General features: G+C 32.4%; 1 protein-coding gene across 4 annotated transcripts in view; it reads left to right on the top strand.

Moving 5' to 3' along the window:
* The window catches only part of LOC124358511 (protein bric-a-brac 1-like), a 524,334-nt gene extending 512,653 nt beyond the window's left edge, over positions 1-11,681 (top strand). For 2 of the 4 annotated variants that reach the window (XM_046810813.1, XM_046810808.1), the window contains exons 9-11: positions 1,196-1,327; positions 3,648-4,034; positions 9,499-11,681. In XM_046810813.1, coding sequence (XP_046666769.1) covers positions 1,196-1,327; positions 3,648-4,034; positions 9,499-9,672 — 693 coding nt within the window. In that variant the 3' untranslated portion in view covers positions 9,673-11,681. The remainder of the gene's footprint in view (positions 1-1,195; positions 1,328-3,647; positions 4,035-9,498) is intronic. The other 2 variants (XM_046810817.1, XM_046810823.1) reach the window with 2 other exon arrangements.
* The last annotated feature ends 10,876 nt before the right edge of the window (positions 11,682-22,557 follow it).

Below are 22,557 nucleotides of genomic sequence, written 5' to 3'. Positions count from 1 at the left end.
ATCAACAAGCATTGGTTCCCATTGTTTCCAAACAATTCTATGATTTGAATTGTATAAAAAGAAAGAGACCATTCACTTCTGGATACTGTTTGGTTGGGCAACAATAGAAGTGAAGTGGTTCAGTATTACTAGGTGTGGCTATAAAATATCCAGAGTCTCATGCTGCAGCTGGCCAATGAACACAGTAAAGCCGAGATTGGAGTGATGAGGTTCCACTATTTTCCTGTGCGTTCCACATGAGTTCATCTTCTCAGCTCACTTAACCTACTAGTATTAGTACTTTTTACATAGTTTGTGATTTTTTAACACTGTGCCAAACCTAGAAAGAGTAACTTGTAATGTAGAATTTTTGTTGGAAAATCAAAAGTAAAAACCATCTTTAATAGTTGTTAAGTAACGTTCAAAATCCTGGCAGTTGATTTTTCGGAGACCCTGTATATCAATGGTGCAACTAAGGAGGGGGATGAAGGGAATAGAAACTCCATCAAAAGCCTTTAAAATAAATATATTGATATTAATTTAAATTTAAATTTTTCTTAATCCAGATACCCCTCCAGTGTTGTGTGCTCTTCATTCAGATCCATCCCTCTAGATCCAAGTATATAATATATAATGCAATGTATAATGTGTCCCATGGTTTTTTTCATTTTCTTTTTTTGTTATTTGAGTTTTCTCATATTTCTCGTATTTTTCTGTTACAAAACTTGTAAGTACTATGGTGAATAAAAAGATTCATTCATTCATTCATATGACATTTTGCAATAACTTACATAGTTGACTTCTTTTGAAGGATGAAGTGAATAGTTTAAATGTTGTGGATAATAATTAATTCAAATTTGAATTGGAGCTAAACTCAACATTCAAATGTGTCCCACCTTGGTCAATTTTATTTAATAATAGTTTCAGACAAGGCATTTGTCCAGTCTTAAACTGGAAAAGTCATCCCTATATATAAAAAGTGATGGTTTGATCAAAATCAGCTCACAGTTAATTTACATATGCATATGTTGCATGTTCACTGAGTTTTAGTGCAAAAATTAAGTCTATAGCTCGTTTATTATTACATGCAAAATTTTGTCTACAGATGAAATCTTTCTCGAGGTATCTATCCATGCATTGGCCCTACAGTATCTGGGCTTGGACTGATGATTAATGCTTGTTATTTGTTTTAACCCTAACAGAAACAATTTTGCAGGTCAATCTTGGTCTGGGCTACAAACCGATCAAGTATGAAAACATGAACATAGCACGAGCAGATCATCTCTTTCAAGATGAGATTGAAGATTTGGTCAAGAGGCCTCAACCATCAGATACACCCAAAGTCAAAGTGAGTTTCATAAATAAACTGTTTTAAGCGACAGTGCAAAACTTTTAGAGCACATATTTGTGCAATGGTCTCCTTGCCATTTACTACATTTTATACTGATTCCTCATGCCTCCATGGCATTCTTCAAGAATACTCAGAACTAAAAAAAATTATTATACTTTTATTTCTAAAAAATTACAAATTCTTTATAATTAATTTTTACACATAACTTTCCTACTATTTACTACTTTTTTATACCAGATTTTGGAAAAGATATTCCAAAGAACAATTAACACTGCACAATGGACAATTTTCTAGTACAAAATTTACTGTCACCCTGAGTGAGCTAGTATTTTTTGGGAAAGGGTGTTACTTTACTGTTACGGGAATCTTCTGCCCACAGCATAATTGTCCCTTAAAATTCTGGCTTCTAAGGACACTTAAGTCCATTCAGCTTAACTCAGTAATGTGTACATCAGGTGGTGACTTCTTAAAACTAGTATTTGAGTGTCTGGCTTTAGTACATTTAGTATGTATTTTAGTACATTTGAAGTAACTTATTACTAAGTATAAGTGACTGAATTTGTATTTGGCATATTCATATATTGTAATCATTGTCAATTTGATTTACTTTTCTGTCAGGATTTTCAGACAGAAGGTTAGGATGCAGTTGTAACCTCATCTCATTCGTAACTCTTAGTCATTTACAGAGGAAACAATGATTATTTTATTACTGGTGAAGGATCACAAATAATGTTCTATAAGGTAGAATCAAATAATTTCTGGAAATATGATTTAAACAACATTTGAGGAATTTAACTTCTTACAACTGTCAATACTGCTGATGACAGCACAAAACCCTTTTCCATTACTTCCAAAATGTCAAAAACATAAGATCTTCTCTAATAAAAAAAGAGTATTCATTTTTCATATTTTAAAAATGTTGTATTTAGACCAGATTGAATAACATTATATTTTATATCATAAAACAGCCCTATGTCTCATCAAATGACAGTTTTCTTCAAGGAATAATGTTCAAAAATATGTGCAAAGACCATGTACTCACTTTTTTTCTGCTATTTTTATCATCTTATTCTCTTTGTATGTTCTTTTTATCATCTCAGGGATCTCTGATGATGGTTTCTATAGCAAAAAACATTTGACGCTCTATAAACATTTCTTGAAAATTAATTGCAGCCGTTGCTAAAATGGGAAAGCTTGACACTTTCAAAAGAGAAATTTCCCTTTCTGATTACAGCTGCTTGCATCTAGGTAATGATTCCAGAAAAATGTTTGACTCTGCATGAGGAACACTATGGTCGTAGTGCTTTTGAGAAAGGTCTTATCATATTTGTATTCTAACTATACCCATGAGAACAGCAGTTAGTTCTTAAAACAAAGCTGAACTATCTCTTTGTAAATAAAACATTAATTCTGTTCAGAAAAGTAAATAAAAATGGTATCAGTTTATTGAAAGCTGTTTTAATTTGATAAGTTTAGTCTATATATTTTAGATGTGTTCTACTGTAAATTGTACTTAGAACATATAACGAGATTCATACATTAGTAGCTGATGAGCCATTTAGAATTCTCTCTCAAGTCTTTTATGAAGTGCATTTGAAATGCGTCATTCCCACTATAAACTGAATGTATGTGAATAAGTTTATTTTTACTCCAATGAATTAAACAAGTTAAAATACGGCATGAGTGACATCTAAGTTTTTTGGTGTACATCATGTCAAAACATAGCTTACACAATTAAGTTCTTGAAACATTTTGGTCTCGCTATGGCTTGTCTCGAGATATTATACCAAATCTGACGATAGTACGCATCCATATGTATTGGTACTGAGCTAATTGTGATTGGATGTAGACCTTAGTCTACTTTGAAGTTATTTTCAATTATTTCTATTTTGCAGAAGACAGCGTCAAACTGTCAAAAATCTGGCAGCCTATGTGATTAAAGAAGCCATATTGCTTAGTAGTGGTCACATTGGTTACTGTTTAGTGAAGCTTCAACCAATTACAATATAAAGCTCTGTTCCTTTCAACTCTCCTATAAAGGCAGGTTTGATTTAACATCTGTTGACTGAATATGGCTCTCTACGGTGACGCCATATTCAAGAATTTAATTGTGTAAGCAATTTTGTGAACTGGAACTTGCCACCAGGTGCATAAGCATGACAAATATAAATGGGAAGTTTTGATCCCGGATTTAAAGTGGATATAAAATGGACATCTAATGGTAATTGTAAACTTGATTTCTCTAATTGTTTTAACTTTACAAATATTATGTAGATGAGTACTTGTCTGATTCTAATTGTGGTCCTGGATGTGTCAGAGTGGACTGGAGATGGGGTACAAGACACCGATAGTTGGTGAAAACATGAACATGGACTTGGCACGAGTGAATGAGAACATGAACAATATGAATATGGCCCATGCAAATGAAAACATGAATAATATTAATATGGCTCGAGCAGCCGAAAATATGGCACGGGCAGCAGAAAACATGAGTATGGCCCGAGCAGGAGAAAACATGGCCATGGCACGAGCAACAGAAAGTATGAACTTGGCACGGGCTGGAGAAAACATGAATAACATGAACATGAGTCGGGCAAATGAAAGCATGAACAGCATGAATATTGCAAGGGCTGGGCACCTTTTTCAAGATGATATTGAGGAGTTAGTGAAGAGACCCCAACCACCTGACACCCCCAAAGTGAAAGTAAGCAAAATTGTTGTCTGTGTCTCTTAATTAACCTGCATGTTTGCTGTTGTGCGTTTATTTTCAATCACTACCATATTTTTAAATACTACTATATAGCAATTATCGATTTTTCATTGTATTTATTTGTTTTACATGTTTAGAAGTAGATTATTAAACATTATTAATTTTAAATACTAATGGTTTACTACCAGCAAACATATATTCCTCTTGTCTATCTACAAATTGTTCTGTATCATAGAACAAAATTTGACACTGGAATAGAGTTTTTTAAATCTTATTGTTAAATAAGAGGTATCATACTAACAGTGCAAAAAGAATTTCAATATCTGCTAATTTCCAATATAATATTTTTTTATATTTTTATTATTCAAGAAAAAATCTGGTTATAATATGACATGCATACAGGTATTCATTTATATGACAAGGGCATTTAGGTCTTATTAGTCATTACTTTATGATTATTTATGGTTGTGTGTTTGTAATTAAAAAAGCACTATCAAAAAGTAATTGGATTCTGTTTTATAATTTTCCACCATGAGTGAAAGAACCTAAGCTTGCTATGTGTTATATACTTGATTATGCAGTAGAAATTTGTCATCTTCATTCACAAGTGAGTACGTTCTATGCATGGTGTGGTGTGAAAGTTCTTTTATGAAATTAATGGTTTTCTTATCCAATAAATTACTTACATTCATTTTATAAATAGATAAATTGTTTATCAAAATAAAACTGAAAAAGTGCACTGCTTGTACTGATCAATGTCATCTGCTGATATCTAACCTCAATAGTGGCTTACAATAATAAACGTTCAGTAGAGTTGTGCTACTAACTAGGGACAAAAACTCTGTTCATATTAGTGAAACGATAGAAAACTATATACAGGTGTCTCAAGAGGCCTCCTTCCTCTTCACTTTTGAACATGAAAACATCAACACTAAAAAATTAATTTCATTTTGTTTATAAATTATTTGTTTAATTATTAAAATAGCTATTTTATTAACAAAAGTGTTGATTTTTTATATATTTTAAAAATTAAAATTTTGACGGGCCACCCGCCATTTTAAATTGAATTGAAATAAAAACCTCTAGTTTGCCACTTTGTTTAAAAATTATATTTAACTCGATGTTGGGTTAACATTCTAAATTTTTACGTTACACCTCCTCCAATCCCCTTATATTGGGTTGGAGCGATTGAAGTTACTACACTCAATACTCATCTGCTAGTGTCATATTGAATGTCACTAAGGCATTCTAAACGCTCTAAACTGGTGTTGAAAATGGCCACCGCAATCGACTTTCCTACCAACTGTGAATTACATAGGGTCAAATCATTTATTGCCATTTATCATCAATATGAAATAGCATAGTCAAGTACAATATTTAGTAACAATAATACAATACAATGCGCATTATGTCAATAATTTATAAAAAAATATAAGTGAGGTTAATCTAGGTTAGTTATTTATTTTAAAAATTTATTTTTACATCACTTTAAAAACTCTTGAATAGTACGAAGTGGATTACTCTGCAACCAGATAATTAATTTATTCTTAAAACTATTGAGTGGAGCAATCTGAGCAGAATCATCTAACTTGTTGAAAAATGATACATAATTTATTTTTTCTGAGGAGCCAGTTTTTACTAATCTGTGCTGAGGATTATTAAGTTTACATTTATTTCTTGTTAAGTGGGGGTGAATGTCTTGTCTGGTGGAAAACAGCTGTAGGTTAATTTTAGTAAATATTAAGATATGATAAATGTAAAGGTTAATGACTGTCAAAATTTTGAGTTGTATAAACAGAGGTCGGCAGTGATCCAAAGGGCCTGCTTTATAGAGTGTTCTTATTACCTTTTTTTTGGATTGGCAGAATTTTTGAAATTGCAGTGGAACCCCCCCATAAAATCAAACCATGTTTAATGTGTGACTGAAATAATCTAAAGTAAATCACCCTCATTAGACTTCTCTTGGTAAGCAAATTACAACTGGTGGAAATCCATCCTTAATTGTTTTCTGTGTATGGAGAAGATGTTATGAGCCATACTGTAATTAAAATGGTGCCAGATGTTTCGTTAGGAACAAAGCAATGTTCATGTTGAAAAGTGAAGTGGGCAATAGCCTGAGGTTACCGATGACCTCACCAAACAAATCACTCATAACGTTAACGAAATGTTCACCATCACATGTATAGTATATGAAATTTTGACTGAGAAACTTTAATATCGTAAATGTTGTGCCCGGTGGCAACGCAAATTCTTGACTGATGAATCCACAACAAATAGAATGGGACCAGCTCTAGAGTGTCTTATCTGGTACCATGAAGAAGGTGACAAAATATTTTGACTCACATAGTCACTGGTGATGAATCATGGGTTATTTTTATTTCACTTTCGAACAATTGGAGTGGAGGTCACATCTGGATATAACTGGAGAAAAAAGTGCAGAGATGAAGAGTCAGAAGTAACGGGTTTTGTTCTGTTTTTACCCTGTTTAAGTCTTAGACTTATTAAGAATAAAAAAAATGTTCTACTAAAAAACAAATGTACAGTAAATTATCAGAATTTTTGTGTCTTACTATGGTAAATTGAGAGCCAACATTCTATCAGTTTTGCTAAGTATTAAAAGAATTAAAAGAGATATTTAAAACAACAAATTATTTACTTTTATAATTGGAGTTGACAACTGATATTCAATGATTATCCCTACATCGGGCGCTAAACGGAGTTTTCCTCCGTGTATTTTTTATTATTAAACATAGTACTACTTTTCTGATGTTGGCAGTCATTTCCCGCAGTGTACTTCACAAGCATCTTTCGGGGAAGCGAAACAATAGCCTACCGCTTATCTTTGTCAAAATCTGTCAGTATGAGGTCTACTTCCGTGCGAGACTGGACGATTCCTCCATGAGCGCCTTATAGTGTTTAGTTTTTATGGAGTAATAATCCGTGTGCGCCTAAATGTGTGACCTGTGATGGTTTCTTTTTAAATTTTACAATATATTTTATTTGAATTTTGTAAAATGGAGAATGAAGACGAGAGACTTGTCAGTACAGTACCCGTGTGCTAGGGAAAATTTCAGTACTGTTTATGGAGTGAACATTGTCGTTATAAGAACCAGAAGGAAAATGTTTTCAAACTTTGTGTAGTGTTTAAAAGAATTTTTAGTAAAGAATAAATTTTGATTTTAGAGTAATAATTGACATTACAATTGTATAATATCTCAAGAATTGAAGTAAGTTGTTTTTGTAAGAAGTTAAAAACTAAGTTAATTTCCATATATTATTACGGTAGGTTAAACATTTTTACAATTAATTGCATTATTTCTTAAAATAAATCATGTTGTTATTATACAATAACATTTTTTAAGATTTTGAATTTCTTATTTGTAAAATTCATTACATAAGAGAGTAATTTTTATTTAATTTCTAAAAATGTACATATTACATTGTAATTAAATCAGTATGAATATTTAAACAAATAAAAACAGTTTAAACGACTATGATATCCATTATTCGCTAACCTGGAGGAAATCTCCGTGAGCGCCTGATGGAGGGTTATTCAATAATTAAGGTCGTGGCCTGTTGCAAATGATTTTGACTTAAAATAAAAGAATAACAGAATGATAATTTACTTTCCTCTGTAGAGGTTATTGACTATGGAGGTACTGTAAGATTCCAGGAAGCAAAATTAAATTGTAGCAATTCTTTTGTATATCTAGATTATTATTTAAATTTTTTTTGCAATAAAAATAATTATTGAACGAAGATATAATAAGTACTACTATACTATATTAATCAACTCTACATTGATAACACAAATGATCATCCAATAAGCCTCAATGGCCTCAAGTAAGAGGCTGCTTCATTGATAAATGACAACCTCTAATTGAACAAGTGTCTTTAAATATTATAACCAGAGACAATTGGTTGAAATAGTTAACAATAACTTTGAACTAAGCCAGTGGCCTTGCCAATTGAGCAAATATACTCAGCATTGTACTCCAATTGCTGCCTGCTCCTCTTTCATAACTAAATGAAATCATTATTGACATTTTATATGCTATCAGCTTTTATGCCATTAGTCGATCAGTTACTGTAAGCCATAAATAAGTCATAAGGAAAAAGGTTTGACAATATTTGCAATTGAAGGTTTATCCAATACTATTATTTCCTTTATTTCATATCCATTTAATGTCAAACACTGAACAGGTATTTAAATGAAAATATTTTATTAATATATTAACAACAATGTTTACTTTTTTTAAGTTATAATTTCCAACTCGATTAGGCGTAAGCAATGCTATATACAGTACAGTATATTTTATTACGTCTTGGTTTTTTACTTATAATAACATTTTATATGCCTTACATTGATTTAATGATTAAAATACTTGTTGCATTTTAGTTAGAATGGTTAAAAATTTAAATTCAAAATATTTTTAGAAACTAATTTAAACAGAACAAAAGAAAAGTAAACAATATGTTTTGTTTTTTAATGCAACTTGGTAGTGATCCAAAGTAAAATAATTATTATGAGGGTTACTCTTAAAAGTTTTGAGGATTTATGGAGAGTTTTTGTTCAAGACTAACCAAATGTTAAGCGTGTTCAAAGTAGTCTCTCTAGCGTCAATTCACTTTTGAAGATTGATTTTCCATGCATTGAAAGAACCCAGCCATGAAAGTATTTACAAATTTCATCATCAATTTTGGCTTCTGAAGAAAGTGTTTCTTTCATTTGGTGCCATGAATATGTTTTTTCAGGTTAAAAAATAATCAAAAACTCTCATATTAAGATTGAGTGAATAAGGGGGTTGCTCCATTGCTTTGATGCCATTTCTGCCAAAAATTCGGAAGCTATTACAGCAGAAAAGGCATTGTCAGTGTACCAAACTGAAAGTTCCCAATTTTTCAAGTTTTTTTTTTTGCTGAACAATAAAATACATTATTTGATATTTGAATTTACAAACTAGAAGTGAGATAGTGGGTTCAATGATATGGCTGTAGCAAAACTCTGAGGTGCATTATCTTCACTGGCCTGATTGCCGTTGTCTCTACATAGGGTGCTGACAAGCAGGTGCCACCGAGAGCTTGGTCTAACCTAACATGTCAGACCTGCCACGAGAGTATGTTACAGTGATTTCGAGTAGAAAGCTGTGTTTACGAGATATAGACGACTACTGAGTAACTTTTGAGCACATAAATCTTTCCTTTTATATTGTCCCATGTACCACCATTAAGTTTTGGTGATGAAATCATAGCTATAACCACGTAAACAGATCCTCTGAGATCTAATAACTTTTTAATCAGCACAAAATCTAATAATCAAAATACGAAAGCTCTCTAATCCCCTGGAGCATACCCAGCCAGCTGTGACTATCCGTGGAGATTGCAGAAAGAGTGTAATGCAATGTATGGAATTGTTTGAGTGGTCAGTTATATGAGTTCTAATTATTGAATTTTCCAGGTTGGGATTGGTGTGAGCGGAATGCCTTTTGCCGTTAAAAACGAGAACTTCCCTTCTGGTCCCCGTCCTGAGTCACTATTCCAGACCGACATGGAGGACCTAGTGAAGAGTCCACAACCTCCCGCAACCCCCAAGGAGCAACCGTTGTGTCTGCAGGTCGACCAACGCGATTAAACATTCCCATCGTAAATGATCCATTCTCTATTTTAACTGATGATCTCTATTTTCTTCAGTGCGTTTAACAATGGGGGTTATAAAATATCTTATTATTATTATTTATTGTAAAATTTAATATTCTAAAGTGGTTTGTATAATGTAAGATAATGTGGTGTTTATATACAGTTTTAAACCTAAGTATACATATCCTTTAAATTCAGGAAATGTAAATTAGACAAGTCGTTACAAACAGTAAAGTACTTTTAAATGCCATCGTATGTCGGGTTCTCCACTGCATTTTGTGTACATTACAATGTGGACATTGAAATGTGTGTGTCTCACACTAACTGTGTATACCGTAATCCTACATAGTCTATTTAAATGTAACTAACGATTACATTTTGTTGGGCAGTATATTTGTACGGTTTATTTATTTATTGTATTTAAGTATTTTAAGAAGTTTGCATATTATTATTTATTAAAGCTAGTTTTATACCAAAATATGTTTTAGTCTGTATGTTACGCGTTGAACGCCACAGAGATTATTGTTATTGTGTAAATAGTATAGTTTAATGTGTGAAAGACTTTGTAAATATTCACGACTTCTGTTAAGTCCATATTATTTTATAATTATAATGATCAAGAAGTTTTTTGATTTGAGATAGATACATTTGTTTTTTATTTAACTGAATAATGTGAGTATTTTTGGTATTTAAGTTTGTATTTTTTGTTTATTTATCTTAACCTTAACTGTACATTTTTTACTGTTGTACTTATGATGTGTTAGTACTCACTATTCCTACTGGGCATATGTTAACAGTGAATAAGCATAGTATTATTTAACCTGTTGTATTAGCTTTGTTCAGCTATCACAGAATAAGCATGTTCGAGTTCGATACACCATTAATTTGTCAATCTCAACGAACTGATTTGTTAAATAGTATTTGTCAAGTGTTGTTTTTAATTATGTTTCAAGATTTTATTAGCTTGAAATGATGTACTCGGTTCATACTCAGTTGGAGATAGGAGGAATGAATGTGTGTGTGTGTGTATATATATAAATAAGAGAGGGAGTGTGTACAGGACACGCATTAGACTTAGGACCAACTTATGCTTCCTTGGACAGAATCTCACAAGATAGAGAACTACATTGAAGTGTTGCAGCTGTGTTCCGTTTCTCCGAATACTTGCACGATTTAAAATGGCTGTATTCTGTTCAACTTGTTGTTTAACAAATATGATTTATCTGTATTCATCATACCGTACCATAACATACAATACAGGACCCCAGGATATCAACATTCCATAGTAGACAGCACTGTGTTTAGTGTCAGACCTTGACTCCCCTGCCGGCCCGTGTCAGTGGTGTTTGTCGCGCCCCGTAGTTTGCCCTTGTAAATGCCAGTTAGTCTAGTCACTCTATAGAGTTCTTCTTGTTTTGTTACTGAGTGAAGAGTATTACAGGAGCCTCGCTCCGTACATGTAAATGCCATCGTCGGACAAAAAGTTTCCTACTCATTAGAAAATTGAAATTATCAAAGCAGTGGCCTTGAATTGTTTACATTGATTTTGTAGCTTTCGATATGATTTGATTTTAACAAAATTTTACCGAATCTTCTTGTAAATTACCCTCACCCGATGGATATGAGAAAAGCAATGACAAGCATTCATCAACTAGTGCCTATTAAAGGGTATGTTTTATTGTAAATTGAATTTCGACTTTTTCATGTCCATTATTCCTAAGTCTCGGCTCATTGTGTTCAAGCAAACTAGAAAAAGTGCCTTCCATTTTCTGACCACTTTCTGCCACTGTTACTTTCGTTCAATCTCTGATCTCGTTTCAACAGCAAAGGAAATTTTTTTTGACAGCATACTCTAAAACATCTGCAGGCATAAATTGTGTTTTCAGTTCTTGTTAGACAAATGAGTAAATATTTATTGCAGATTATTGGACATATTAGACTGTACCTTCTGTATAACTGTGTTAGCTGCGTATATATGATGCAATAAATTGTGTACTATGTAAACTGTGGTCTTATTTTCCTGTTGCCTTTTTGTGAAATTGTGGTAAAGCTTCTGATTAAAAGTAAACGAGCAGTTACCCATGGTTTCACTCATAATTTCATAGCCTATGCACATTATGAGCACTTCTGGTTAGAGTGAATTATATATCCAACACCAATGTTGAGTTTGCCTCATAGCCACAATCAAGAAAATTTCCAAAAATTGTATATTTTGGCCACTTTAATTTATTCTGGTTTTACTATTTTTTCCATGGTTGATTTTGCATTGTTTCTCGACAAAAAATAAAAATACATATAGGACTGAGAATCCTACTTCTGTCAAAGACAACAAGATGGGTTTTATAACAGTCTTTAAATTTATAGTAAAAGTTAATAGTAACTTATCGTTACTATATACAGTATATTTGCATTACAGTACTGACCAAGCTCTTTATAGATTTGCTAAAATGTACAGTTAAAAGTATATTGTTACTAAAAATATTAATTTTATTGTCTGAATATTTTCTTACTCTGTGCTCAACTGTGGTTGCATAACAGATTGAAATAAGAAGTGTTGTTACTATCAAGCTTACTCTGTCCTTTCAAGACTATAAATATAAACCAATTGAAACAGTGGTTAAATTAATTTAAAATATGGTTTTGCTATAAAGAACCAATGTTTACACAGAACAGTTGATTACATTTAACAGGCTCTTTCAAATAATATTTTGCAACTTTAGAGACCAAGATGGGATTTTTCCCTACATTAGTCACCAGTGGGGTGTAGCCCAGAGGGATTTTCTTAACCCTTTAAGGAGTGCGTGTAAACTCTACATAATATATAATATGATATTCCATGTAAGAATATCATATGACGTATACTCTTATAGTGGCCCAAAGGAGTACGGACGTCATATGACGTTTAGCCTCTGTATTTTTTTATTATTGTAAATGCATTGCTATTACTGATTACCTTTAAGTAGATTAGTCTGTAAAGTGGTTCCATCTATCAGCAACATACTTAACTTCCATTTTTTGTGCTCGGATTCACTTGTAATCTGATTTTACCACCAGATCGCAGTAGCCACGTGGTAGAAGCTACTGACTCAAGGTAGCGTTAAGCGCACATCGCTTTGCTGTCAGAATATGCCGCCACATTATACTATGTGTTCCTTATACTATACTGCATACTGTGGACATACTTATCTTGTGAGAGTGGCATATTTGTAGAGCAACCATCTAGTTTGTTACTGTTTTGCAAATGGCAGACAATATTGATTGAGTCTGCCGTAGTGAGACATTTGATTTTGAACAAGTACTGAAATATTGGCTTGTAGAACATGTAGTCCTTTTTTATTAAGCTTTAAAATGTAAATAACAATTTTTTAAAAGATTTTAATTTTCTACTCTTTTCAGTAATTTTTGGGATTTTATCCATTACTCAATTTAGCCTATCAAAAGAAGACGTCATATGACGTCTATACTCCTTAACACATTAACTGCTAAGCATTTGAGTATTAGCGAAACCCCGGTGCTAATTTTTTAAATTTGTTTAATTAGAAGATATAACTTGCAGAAGTGACATAAAAGCATAAAAGATTATTTTTTACCTATATTTACATTTTTTTTGACATCATTATACTGCGGGACCGATGGGTCCCGTCAGCATGGACCAATGCCCATTGAACCTGAAAATGACATTTATTACAAGAACTATTGTATTATTTAGGGGTGTACACGTAACCTTATGACTGTTGATAGTAGTAAAGACAAGAAATTAGGCATTATGTTCCCAAGACTCCTAAAATTATGTAATATGTTGCGGGACCGATGGGTCCCGTTGTCCTGGCTACAGGTCTTCGTTGATTTATACATGAGTGCACACTCTAAAACAAGATCATTTTCACTGAAAGGCACTAATAGTATATCATTTTATTATTTACAACCATCCCCTCCCTTCTTTGTAGTTTTTAACACGTCTTATTTACAATATGTACATCATACCAAACACTTTTTGTTATTGTGCATCTTATTGTCATGGCACTTGTTATATCATCACGAATCATTGGCAATGTATTACAAACTACTTTGTGGTCTCTAGATGTAACAGACATTGTTTATTTCGCTAAAAACGATAACGAAATAATAGCAAACACAGCACTAGATGAAAACAACTATAGTTAGCTGAACCGAGAAACTATGCACACTAGAACAAAGAACGAAACCGGCCCAACACGCTCACGCTATCAGAAAGGGCCTCTTTACAGTGCTGCCTAAACAGTGCCGAGAGCAAAACAACAATGCCCAGCGGGGACCGATAGGTCCCGCGCGCACCCGTGAATGGTGCCGAGACGCTCGGGCGGGACCGAATGGTCCCGTTTAGCACCGAATGTGTTAAAGGGTTAATAAGAATAGACATCTTTATTCATACCAAGGACGCTAAGAATATCCATGTAAAATTTCATTACAATTGGTTGAACAGTTTATGCTTGAAAGCATAACAAACACACAAACTCACTTTCCATCTAGAACATCTTGTCACAAATTTTGAACAAAGTTTAATTCCGTTATGAAAACAGTTAAAGCGTGATAAATGTTATCAGGTGAATTCCTTAATAAATATAGAAATTAAAAATAGGTGATAAATTCCTTAATTGCAAATAGAATATTCAAAGAGATTTTTTCAAAGCTAACTCATATCACAATATGGGGATGTGCTTTACCACACAGAGGTGAGATGTTTGAGCAAAGGTAGAGATTTAGAATGATTTTTCAATCTTTGATGAAATAATTCTATTTTTGTCTGAAGGAAAACTAGACCATTCTGAAGTTCATGATTTTGGTTGGTGGCTGAAAGTAGCATTCATTACAAACTAGCTGCTTCCCGCGGCTTCACATGCTTTTCGTTAGCTTTACCCATGTATGAGCACTTCTGGTTGAAGTGAATTATATTTCCAATGCCGATGTATAGCCTTGATGTCAAGATCAAGAAAATCTGTCTAAAGTGTATTATATATGTACATGTACTTTATCATAAAGTGGTCTATCACTCAAGCTTTAAATTAATCAGAAATTTATTTCAAAGACAAGTATACATCATAACTTAGTGCCTTAAAATAGTGTTTTACTGTTAATATATGTAACTGTCTCGTAATTGCAGTTTATAATGTGCCTGGTGGCAAGTTACATTAATGGGCATAGCAAATATATATTTAGATATCATGGGTTTTGTTAACGAAATGTTAATGAAAATGCAAGAAATCATCATAAAAAAAAATTATGTGTATTGTTTTCTCTTTGGAGAAAAAGCTTTCTATATACATTGAAGAACTCTTGCAGAGAATGATTTCTCTAGTTGTCCTAGCGTTAAAACCATTTTTGACGTAAAAGCAGATGAAATAAAAGATGTTTCTGAGATGGTAAAGCTTTTGTCAGGCCTCAAAGTAGAGATGTCTCTTAGGTTTGGGGATTTCAGGAAATATCAGGATTCATTTTGTTTGGTTGAAAATGCGTGGGCAATAACAACCAGTAATGTGCCTCAACTACCCCTGTTTGGGTATCCAACTAAAGATTTTTAAAACGAGTTAACAGATCTTTAGCGTCATACAGAGCTCAAAAGTGTTTTTAAAGAAGTTGACTTTTGGAAAATAGTATAAAGCTTTTTTAGCTTTAAATGATGGAAATGATTCTTTGCATATTTGCAACCACTTATATCTGTGAATCTACCTTTAGTAAATTCAAGTTCATAAAAAATAAGCACAGATCCAGACTAACAAATGACAATGTTGAAGTTCTGTTAAGATTAGCCGTCACTTCACAGTCTCCTAATATATATCTGGAATGCGACAGATTCAGACCTTCAAAGTCAACAATATAAGAATATGAAAAAAGTTACAGTGAAACTTTTTTATAACCTTGACATACACAAATATATGTTACTACATGTATTACATTCACAATTCTGTCCAGTACTTATTAACTAGAAATAAAATTTAATATAAAACAAGTTTTCTTTTATTTTAAATTATCTGAAATAGGTGTAGTATTTCCAAACTTGTTTAGTTTAATTGTTATAAACTAGGTTTTTACTGATATATATGTATCTCAGAAATATATGGAAATGTGGCCCTCAGATTGTTTTGAGAAAAGTAATAAGGCTTTTCATGAAATCCTAGTGAGGACTCTTAGTCTAGATACATAGTACATCCAACACACCATTTTCCATTGGTATAGTAGCAGCCACACAGATAAACAGATACATTAACCACCACCTGCTGACACAGCACTGCTAATGTCAGACACAGCTGTATTGCTACCAGCATACTTGCTTATACAGTAGTACACTACATATTGACATGACTATCAATTAACTATTATACTGATGTTTTACCATTTGATTTATTTTAAACTGTAATTACATTAAACCTAAACCTTGATTTCAAAATAGCTCTACTCTTGTCTTGTTCTATACTTAGCTGCACCTGTTGCAACTGTGATATAAGTATCATGTTTTCAGGGATAAAATGTACAGGTAAGTGTCAAAAATGGTACCAACTGGGATATAAAATCATTTTAGAAAATATATTGAAAAATGTGCTGAACATGAATTGCAAAATGGCAATGTGTCAGTTTAGCTAACCAACACTTAAATCAACCTACAGCACTATTTAAGGACTTAAAAATAGTTTCACTCAATATGATACTTTCTAATACCAAACTTCCTCTCTAATTAACACTAAATTCTAAATTGATGTCCGAACAATGAACATTTGAATTTCAAGATTTGGAAAAGTCTCTGACAAATGCCAGAACAATTTATTTTACTGCAGGAAAATAATGATTAAAAACAATATTTAAAGTTTAAGTAGTCAGGTTTCTATACTTGAAACTTACTTTGTTTGGAAGCAAATGTAGAACTCAGAGCTATAAAAGTGAAACATATGCAGAAAATCGTAACCCTGCTAAACAAATTAGGCAACGTAGAACAAGAGCTTATTAAATGTAAACAAGATAAATCTGATATTCAAACTATTTTTGAAGAACACAATGTAAAGCAATCAGAAATGCTTACCATAACACACACAAAATAGACGAACAGGAAAGAATCATCTCAAAATTGAAAAAAGTAATGCAGCAGACTGATAGATACAATTTTAAAACTGTTAATGTTACAATAAATTATACCAGTTTCAGGTCTAAAAGATAAAAACTGCTCACACAAAAATAACTTGAAATAATCCAATTGTTTTAGTGTTTTACAGCAGGTAAAATATCAATTCTGGCTCATTCGGAAGAAAGGTAGATTTCACATGATACCATCATTTTGAAATGAAGATGCATAATTGGTTTAGATGTTTAATTTGCACAACACTTATGGGGCAATAAATAACCCCAATTAATGTTGGCATTTCAATATAACCATAACACTTTCAAACATTTAGAAAGTCTATAATCTTGAAACCTTACTAAATAAAAGTTGTTACAACCATATACATTTTTTTGTTAAACCGTAAAATTTATTTAGTTACTATTAATCCAAAATTTTGTTTGTAAACATATCAACTTATAGCAGCTAAAAATTGTATACTTCTATAACTTTAAACGGTCTCCATCATGAAACTTTAAAAGTTATCGAAAAGTAAGTATTATAATATTTGGAATTACTCAACAGTTGTATGAAAAGTGTCAATTTTGATTTATTTTGTGAAGTACAGTAGACTTCCTCTGGATCGGCCACTAGATAATCCAGTCGTCTTCTTGGAAATGATAAATAGCCCACAGGACAGTTTCCTACAGCAGAAATCAACATGATTTAACATGTTTTTTACACTTCCAGACAAAACGTAAACAAATCATTTCAGTTCAGTTGAGAATCGATTTAGTTTGTTACGTGTCTAATATGTTTAACTGTATTAAGTGTCTGCAGGAAAACATGTGTTCGAAAATGAGTAATAAACGTAAACATACAATGGTACAAATCCAGGATAGACATATTTTAGTTTTTTAACTTACATTAAAACATAAAACCAATATATAAGACTTATTGTTTTGTGAGGCCTTTCGATAGCGAGGCTATCTTCTTCAGACACATTTTGTGATGTGTCTGATGAAGATAGCCTCGCTATCGAAAGGCCTCACAAAACAATAAGTCTTAAATATTGGTTTTATGTTTTAATGTAAGTTAAAAAAGTAACCAATATAAGCTCCATCTACAGCATATTTTACAGTGGTCTACATAAAAAAATTTAAAAGTACTGTTAATGACTGTTGTCGTAACAGACAATCCATTGAGGTTTTTTGTATGAAAATTGAAACAGAAAAAGTCCCGACTACTAGATCTACCTTACAAAAACCAAAACACAAACGGGTTGATGATGCATTCTATCTGTGGTTTATGCAGGAGCGTAGAAGAGGCTCTCCAATAAATGGAGCCATTTTAAAGGAAAGGGCAATTATTCTTCATACAAAACTTGGTGTAAAACTAACATTCTCGGCTAGTGATGGTTAGCTGACACAATGAAAAACCACCATGGAGTAAATTTCCTAGGAGTGTGTGGGAGAAATTGCTTGTGACAACCAGACCTCTGAACAAGTTTACAATATTGATGAGACGGGTTTAAACTACTAACGCTCAAGAAACTTCAGCGTCATGATTTAAGGTAAGTAAAGAGAGAATCACTGTCACGTTATGCTCAAACGCAACCGGTTCACACAAGTTAACTCCGTTTCTCATAGGGAAGCCGGTCAAACTCAGAGCATTTAAGAACTTAAATATGTCCTCTCTTCCAATCAAAAGTCTCTCTGGATGGACACATATTTGTTCAAAGAGTGGTTGGTGACTGAATTCGTTCCAAGAGTTAAAAAGACTTGAAATCCTTGAAGTTGCTGATTAAAGCATCTCTTGTACTTGATAATGTGTCTACGCATTCTGTGGAGTACCTTGAATGTGATGGTTACAGTGACGTGAAACTTGTACAGTATATGCCATCCAATGTCACAAGTATCTTTCAACCAATGGACTAAGGCGTCATTGAATGTGTTAAGAGAAAGTACCACAGGACGCTTCTTTTTGAAATCCTATGTATAATGGATGTTGACAGCAGCACAAGTCTTATTCAGTCTCTTAAGACAATTAACATTAATGGCATTATTTATATAGTGGCTAAATCTTATGATTAGATACCATCGTTTACATTCATCAAGTCCTGGAGAAATGTCTGGCCAGAAGTAGAAGATATTGTAGAGGTGATCAAAGGAGGAAACCAGAGCAGAAGAACCAATTCTCCATGTCTCTGAATTGGATGATAACTAGACCATGTTGAATGATCTACTACTCCAGCCCAATTATACAGATCTGATTCAGAATGTTTTGGGATGGATTTTACACAGTGATGATAAACTTGGGAATGAGATACTCAATGACGACGACAAAGTAGAAGCAGTCACGACTCAAGAAAAAGAATTGGAAGAGGAAGACAAAGTTAGCGAAGAGTAAAATGGTAAAGGAATGTTGCGCCATGAGGAGGGAATGGCAGTGCTGGAGTGTGCAATGACCTATATCGAGCAACAGGCCACTACATGAGCTGTTGACATAGTGTTTCAAGGATTCAGTATCTTGGAAACCATACATAATATAAGAAACACATTTGAAAAATCACTATTGTAAATGATGTGAGAGTTTTAAAACACTTTTAGTTTCGCAATGTAATGCATAATAATATAAATGGCCCCCATCTTGAAACTTTTAGAGATATCAAAAAAAGTGAAAGATAAAAAGTTGTTTATAATTACTTAATAAATGTAAAAAATTATTAGTTAGGGTCTATGTTGGGAATTAATTGAGTTACAATTTTTGTTTGAATGTGAATGGCCGCTATCTTGAAACTTTTCGTTTGTTAAGACTGACTAACAAAGTCATCCAAGCTACATTGCACATGCAAGTACTATCTTTGTACCGAGTTAAACCTGGATATTTTTAATTTTACAGCAGTTATCAGGTTCACAAGCTCGTGTTTTATTGCATACACACATACATATCAGTAGATAATAATATGTCAGTCCTAGATCACTTTTGGTATAGTACAAAAATAAACAAAGAATTACTGTCTAAAATATTATAAACAGATCTATAAAATCATATACTGATTGTAAATGTTCCTTTGACGTATTTTTTATAATTTTAACAAACATCAAAACTTTGTAAAATTTGAAGAAGTTTCAAGTATTATATTGTGTAATTTTGTATGACAGACCAAATAGTGAAATTTCAGTTTCTTTGAATCAGCTGGATCTTGGCACTTTTATGCTTGATTGGGTTTTAGTTATGTATTTATTTATTAATTTCATATACAGAACAAACTTTAAATGTAAAAATTAGTTTAATTTTATATTAGTAGATAGCCTACTTTTAGTCCTTTTAATATATTTGTGTACTTGTTAGTTACACTACAATATGTTTTATAAGTTAGTAACTCTGCACCAGCTTGCAGAGGATCAACAACATAGTCAGATGTTGTATAATAGGTTTTGTTTACATTGGGAATAGTGTGTTTTTAGTGCAGTAAGAAATAGATTATGAATTAGATGAATTAATAGATGAAAGAAAGTTATTTACTTTGTTGAGTGTAGGTTTGGTGCTTTTATCAGAGGGATTTGGCAAGCACGAGTGGACCAAAGACAATAACTAACATCAATATAGACATCACTGAATGAATCTTTGGTGTAACATATAATTCAACTGTATGTTTGGGCTGTTTGTACAGATCTTCTAAAAATATGCTCCCTTGTAAAACCTCCAAATGCCAATGAGGCCTTACCTGGACTTAACTGGAGTAAATGCCTTAAAGTTTCATTTATAGTGAATAGGAAGGTTGAGAATGTAGTAGGAGGGGGTATTTATGTATTTAATATGAGGATACTTCTAACTGTAACCCAATTTCTAGACCAAGTTGGAGTTTCTCGAGGTGATACAACTGAGAGTCACATGAAGAAAAGAGACCTGGACTGCCTTCGTAAAGCGAGGTCAACAGATAAGTACAAAATTTACGAAGTACATAGAATCAAGATAATACAAGAAGAAGCCCTAAAAAGGCTAGAGAAGGAAACTTGTATGGATCAGGAGAGTTTTAGAAAGTAAAATAGTTGGGATCATCTTTATGGATCAACCCGAATCTAGTACCATTTTAGAAGTTCAAAATGGTTATGTCTGTTATCAGTAAGCAGTAAAAAATATTGTAAAATTAAAGGACTAATTTTAATAATTTATTGTAGAACTCCTTTTTTGTCAGGATATGTAGATTACAGTACTAATACATACAAAAAATGTAGCAAAGTGTTTTTGTGAAAGGAATGACATGTTTTTGAATTTATAATAAGCTGCAGCTTCAGCACCTCCCCTTTAGGGACAATAAAACAAATTATTAAGAAACTTAAAACTAAATACACAATTAAATAAGTTTATTCAAGTAGTTTTGTGCATGTTTGTAGGATGTTTGCATCACTTGAAAGTATCTCATGAAAACTTCTGTGAATGAATGAAAATGTAATGATTAAATAAATAGCTTTCCTCATCACTACAAAAATCTATAAGATGTGCGTCCAGCTATTTTTATATAGCTTATAGAATATGCTCTTTAAATTCTTTGCATTCTTTATTTTATTGTTTTCTATACCACAAACAGTCAAAACCAATATTTCACCAGACACCAACAATACTTTTACTAAAATATTAAAACAACACTGATAAAGGTTTTTGGTTTTAACTAAATGTACAGCTAGACAGTTATTATACAGTAGTTTTATGTAATTACTGTACTTTGTAGGCTAACATAACATATACGATTTATGAAAAAAGCTAAAAGATGTACGGTAAACATACAAATAAAAATATAAACGCTCAGAAATAAGCAAAAATTGTCTGTTTCAGTTGCTTTTGACTTCTAACAAAATATATATATATATATATATATATAATAAGTATTGGGGTTTTTATGACAGTGTATGTTTGTAACACAAATTATAAAGAAATTACGTATAAAATTATGTTATGTATGAATTACAAATGCATTATGCTATTATAGACTAATAAATAATAGAATCTTGATAGGTACAAAAACAATAAGCAAATAAATGGTTATAAAACAAACACTAAAAAAACATGTCAATAATATTTGTTTTTAGTTTAAAAATGTAACCATTTATTAGAGTGTGCCTTGTAAAAAATAAAGATGCTAAATTCATAAGGAATAAATTTACTACAGACAAGAAATTATGCCAAGTCCAAATACCACAAATACCGGTCGATACCAACCTACCAATATTTGGCTATTCATAAATGGTAACTTGAAATTAGTATTTCACTTAAATGCGTTAAATTTCACCCACCCAAGAATAAATAAAACCTATTGATATTTATACTTTGGAATCTCCTCTTTTTATTGGTACGAAGGATATAATCATAACTATTTTAAATATTGCTACATTACCGATTGGGTTGAAGCAATATGCGCAACCCAGAAACTGGAATTGAATATTATTAGTACAGTAGAAACGGTACAAAGTAATGGAACTGGAAATGTGCAGTTAGCCTGGTGTACTGTTGATTCAAATTGCTGACTCAAGGGCTAGCTAGTCTCTCACACAGGTCCTAGTCCTTTAAGATTACCCCCGGCCGCTGCGGTGAAGAATGCCGCTTGACCTGCCGAACCGGTGGTTGGCAGTCACATACAAAATTATCTGTAGGTAACATCGCAGTCCACGTCCTCTTTCTACCTGAGGACAAATAGAAACAATATTCTTTTTTATATTGTTTCTACAAATATAATTTAAAGACCTATAATGTAATAGATTAATAGAGTCGCTTTTAAAATTATCCGTTTCAATGACCACATGCGTAGTTTTC

Source organism: Homalodisca vitripennis, chromosome 1 (genome assembly GCF_021130785.1).
Source record: "Homalodisca vitripennis isolate AUS2020 chromosome 1, UT_GWSS_2.1, whole genome shotgun sequence".
NCBI lineage: Eukaryota > Metazoa > Arthropoda > Insecta > Hemiptera > Cicadellidae > Homalodisca > Homalodisca vitripennis.
This window is presented reverse-complemented; position numbering and strand designations above follow the sequence as displayed.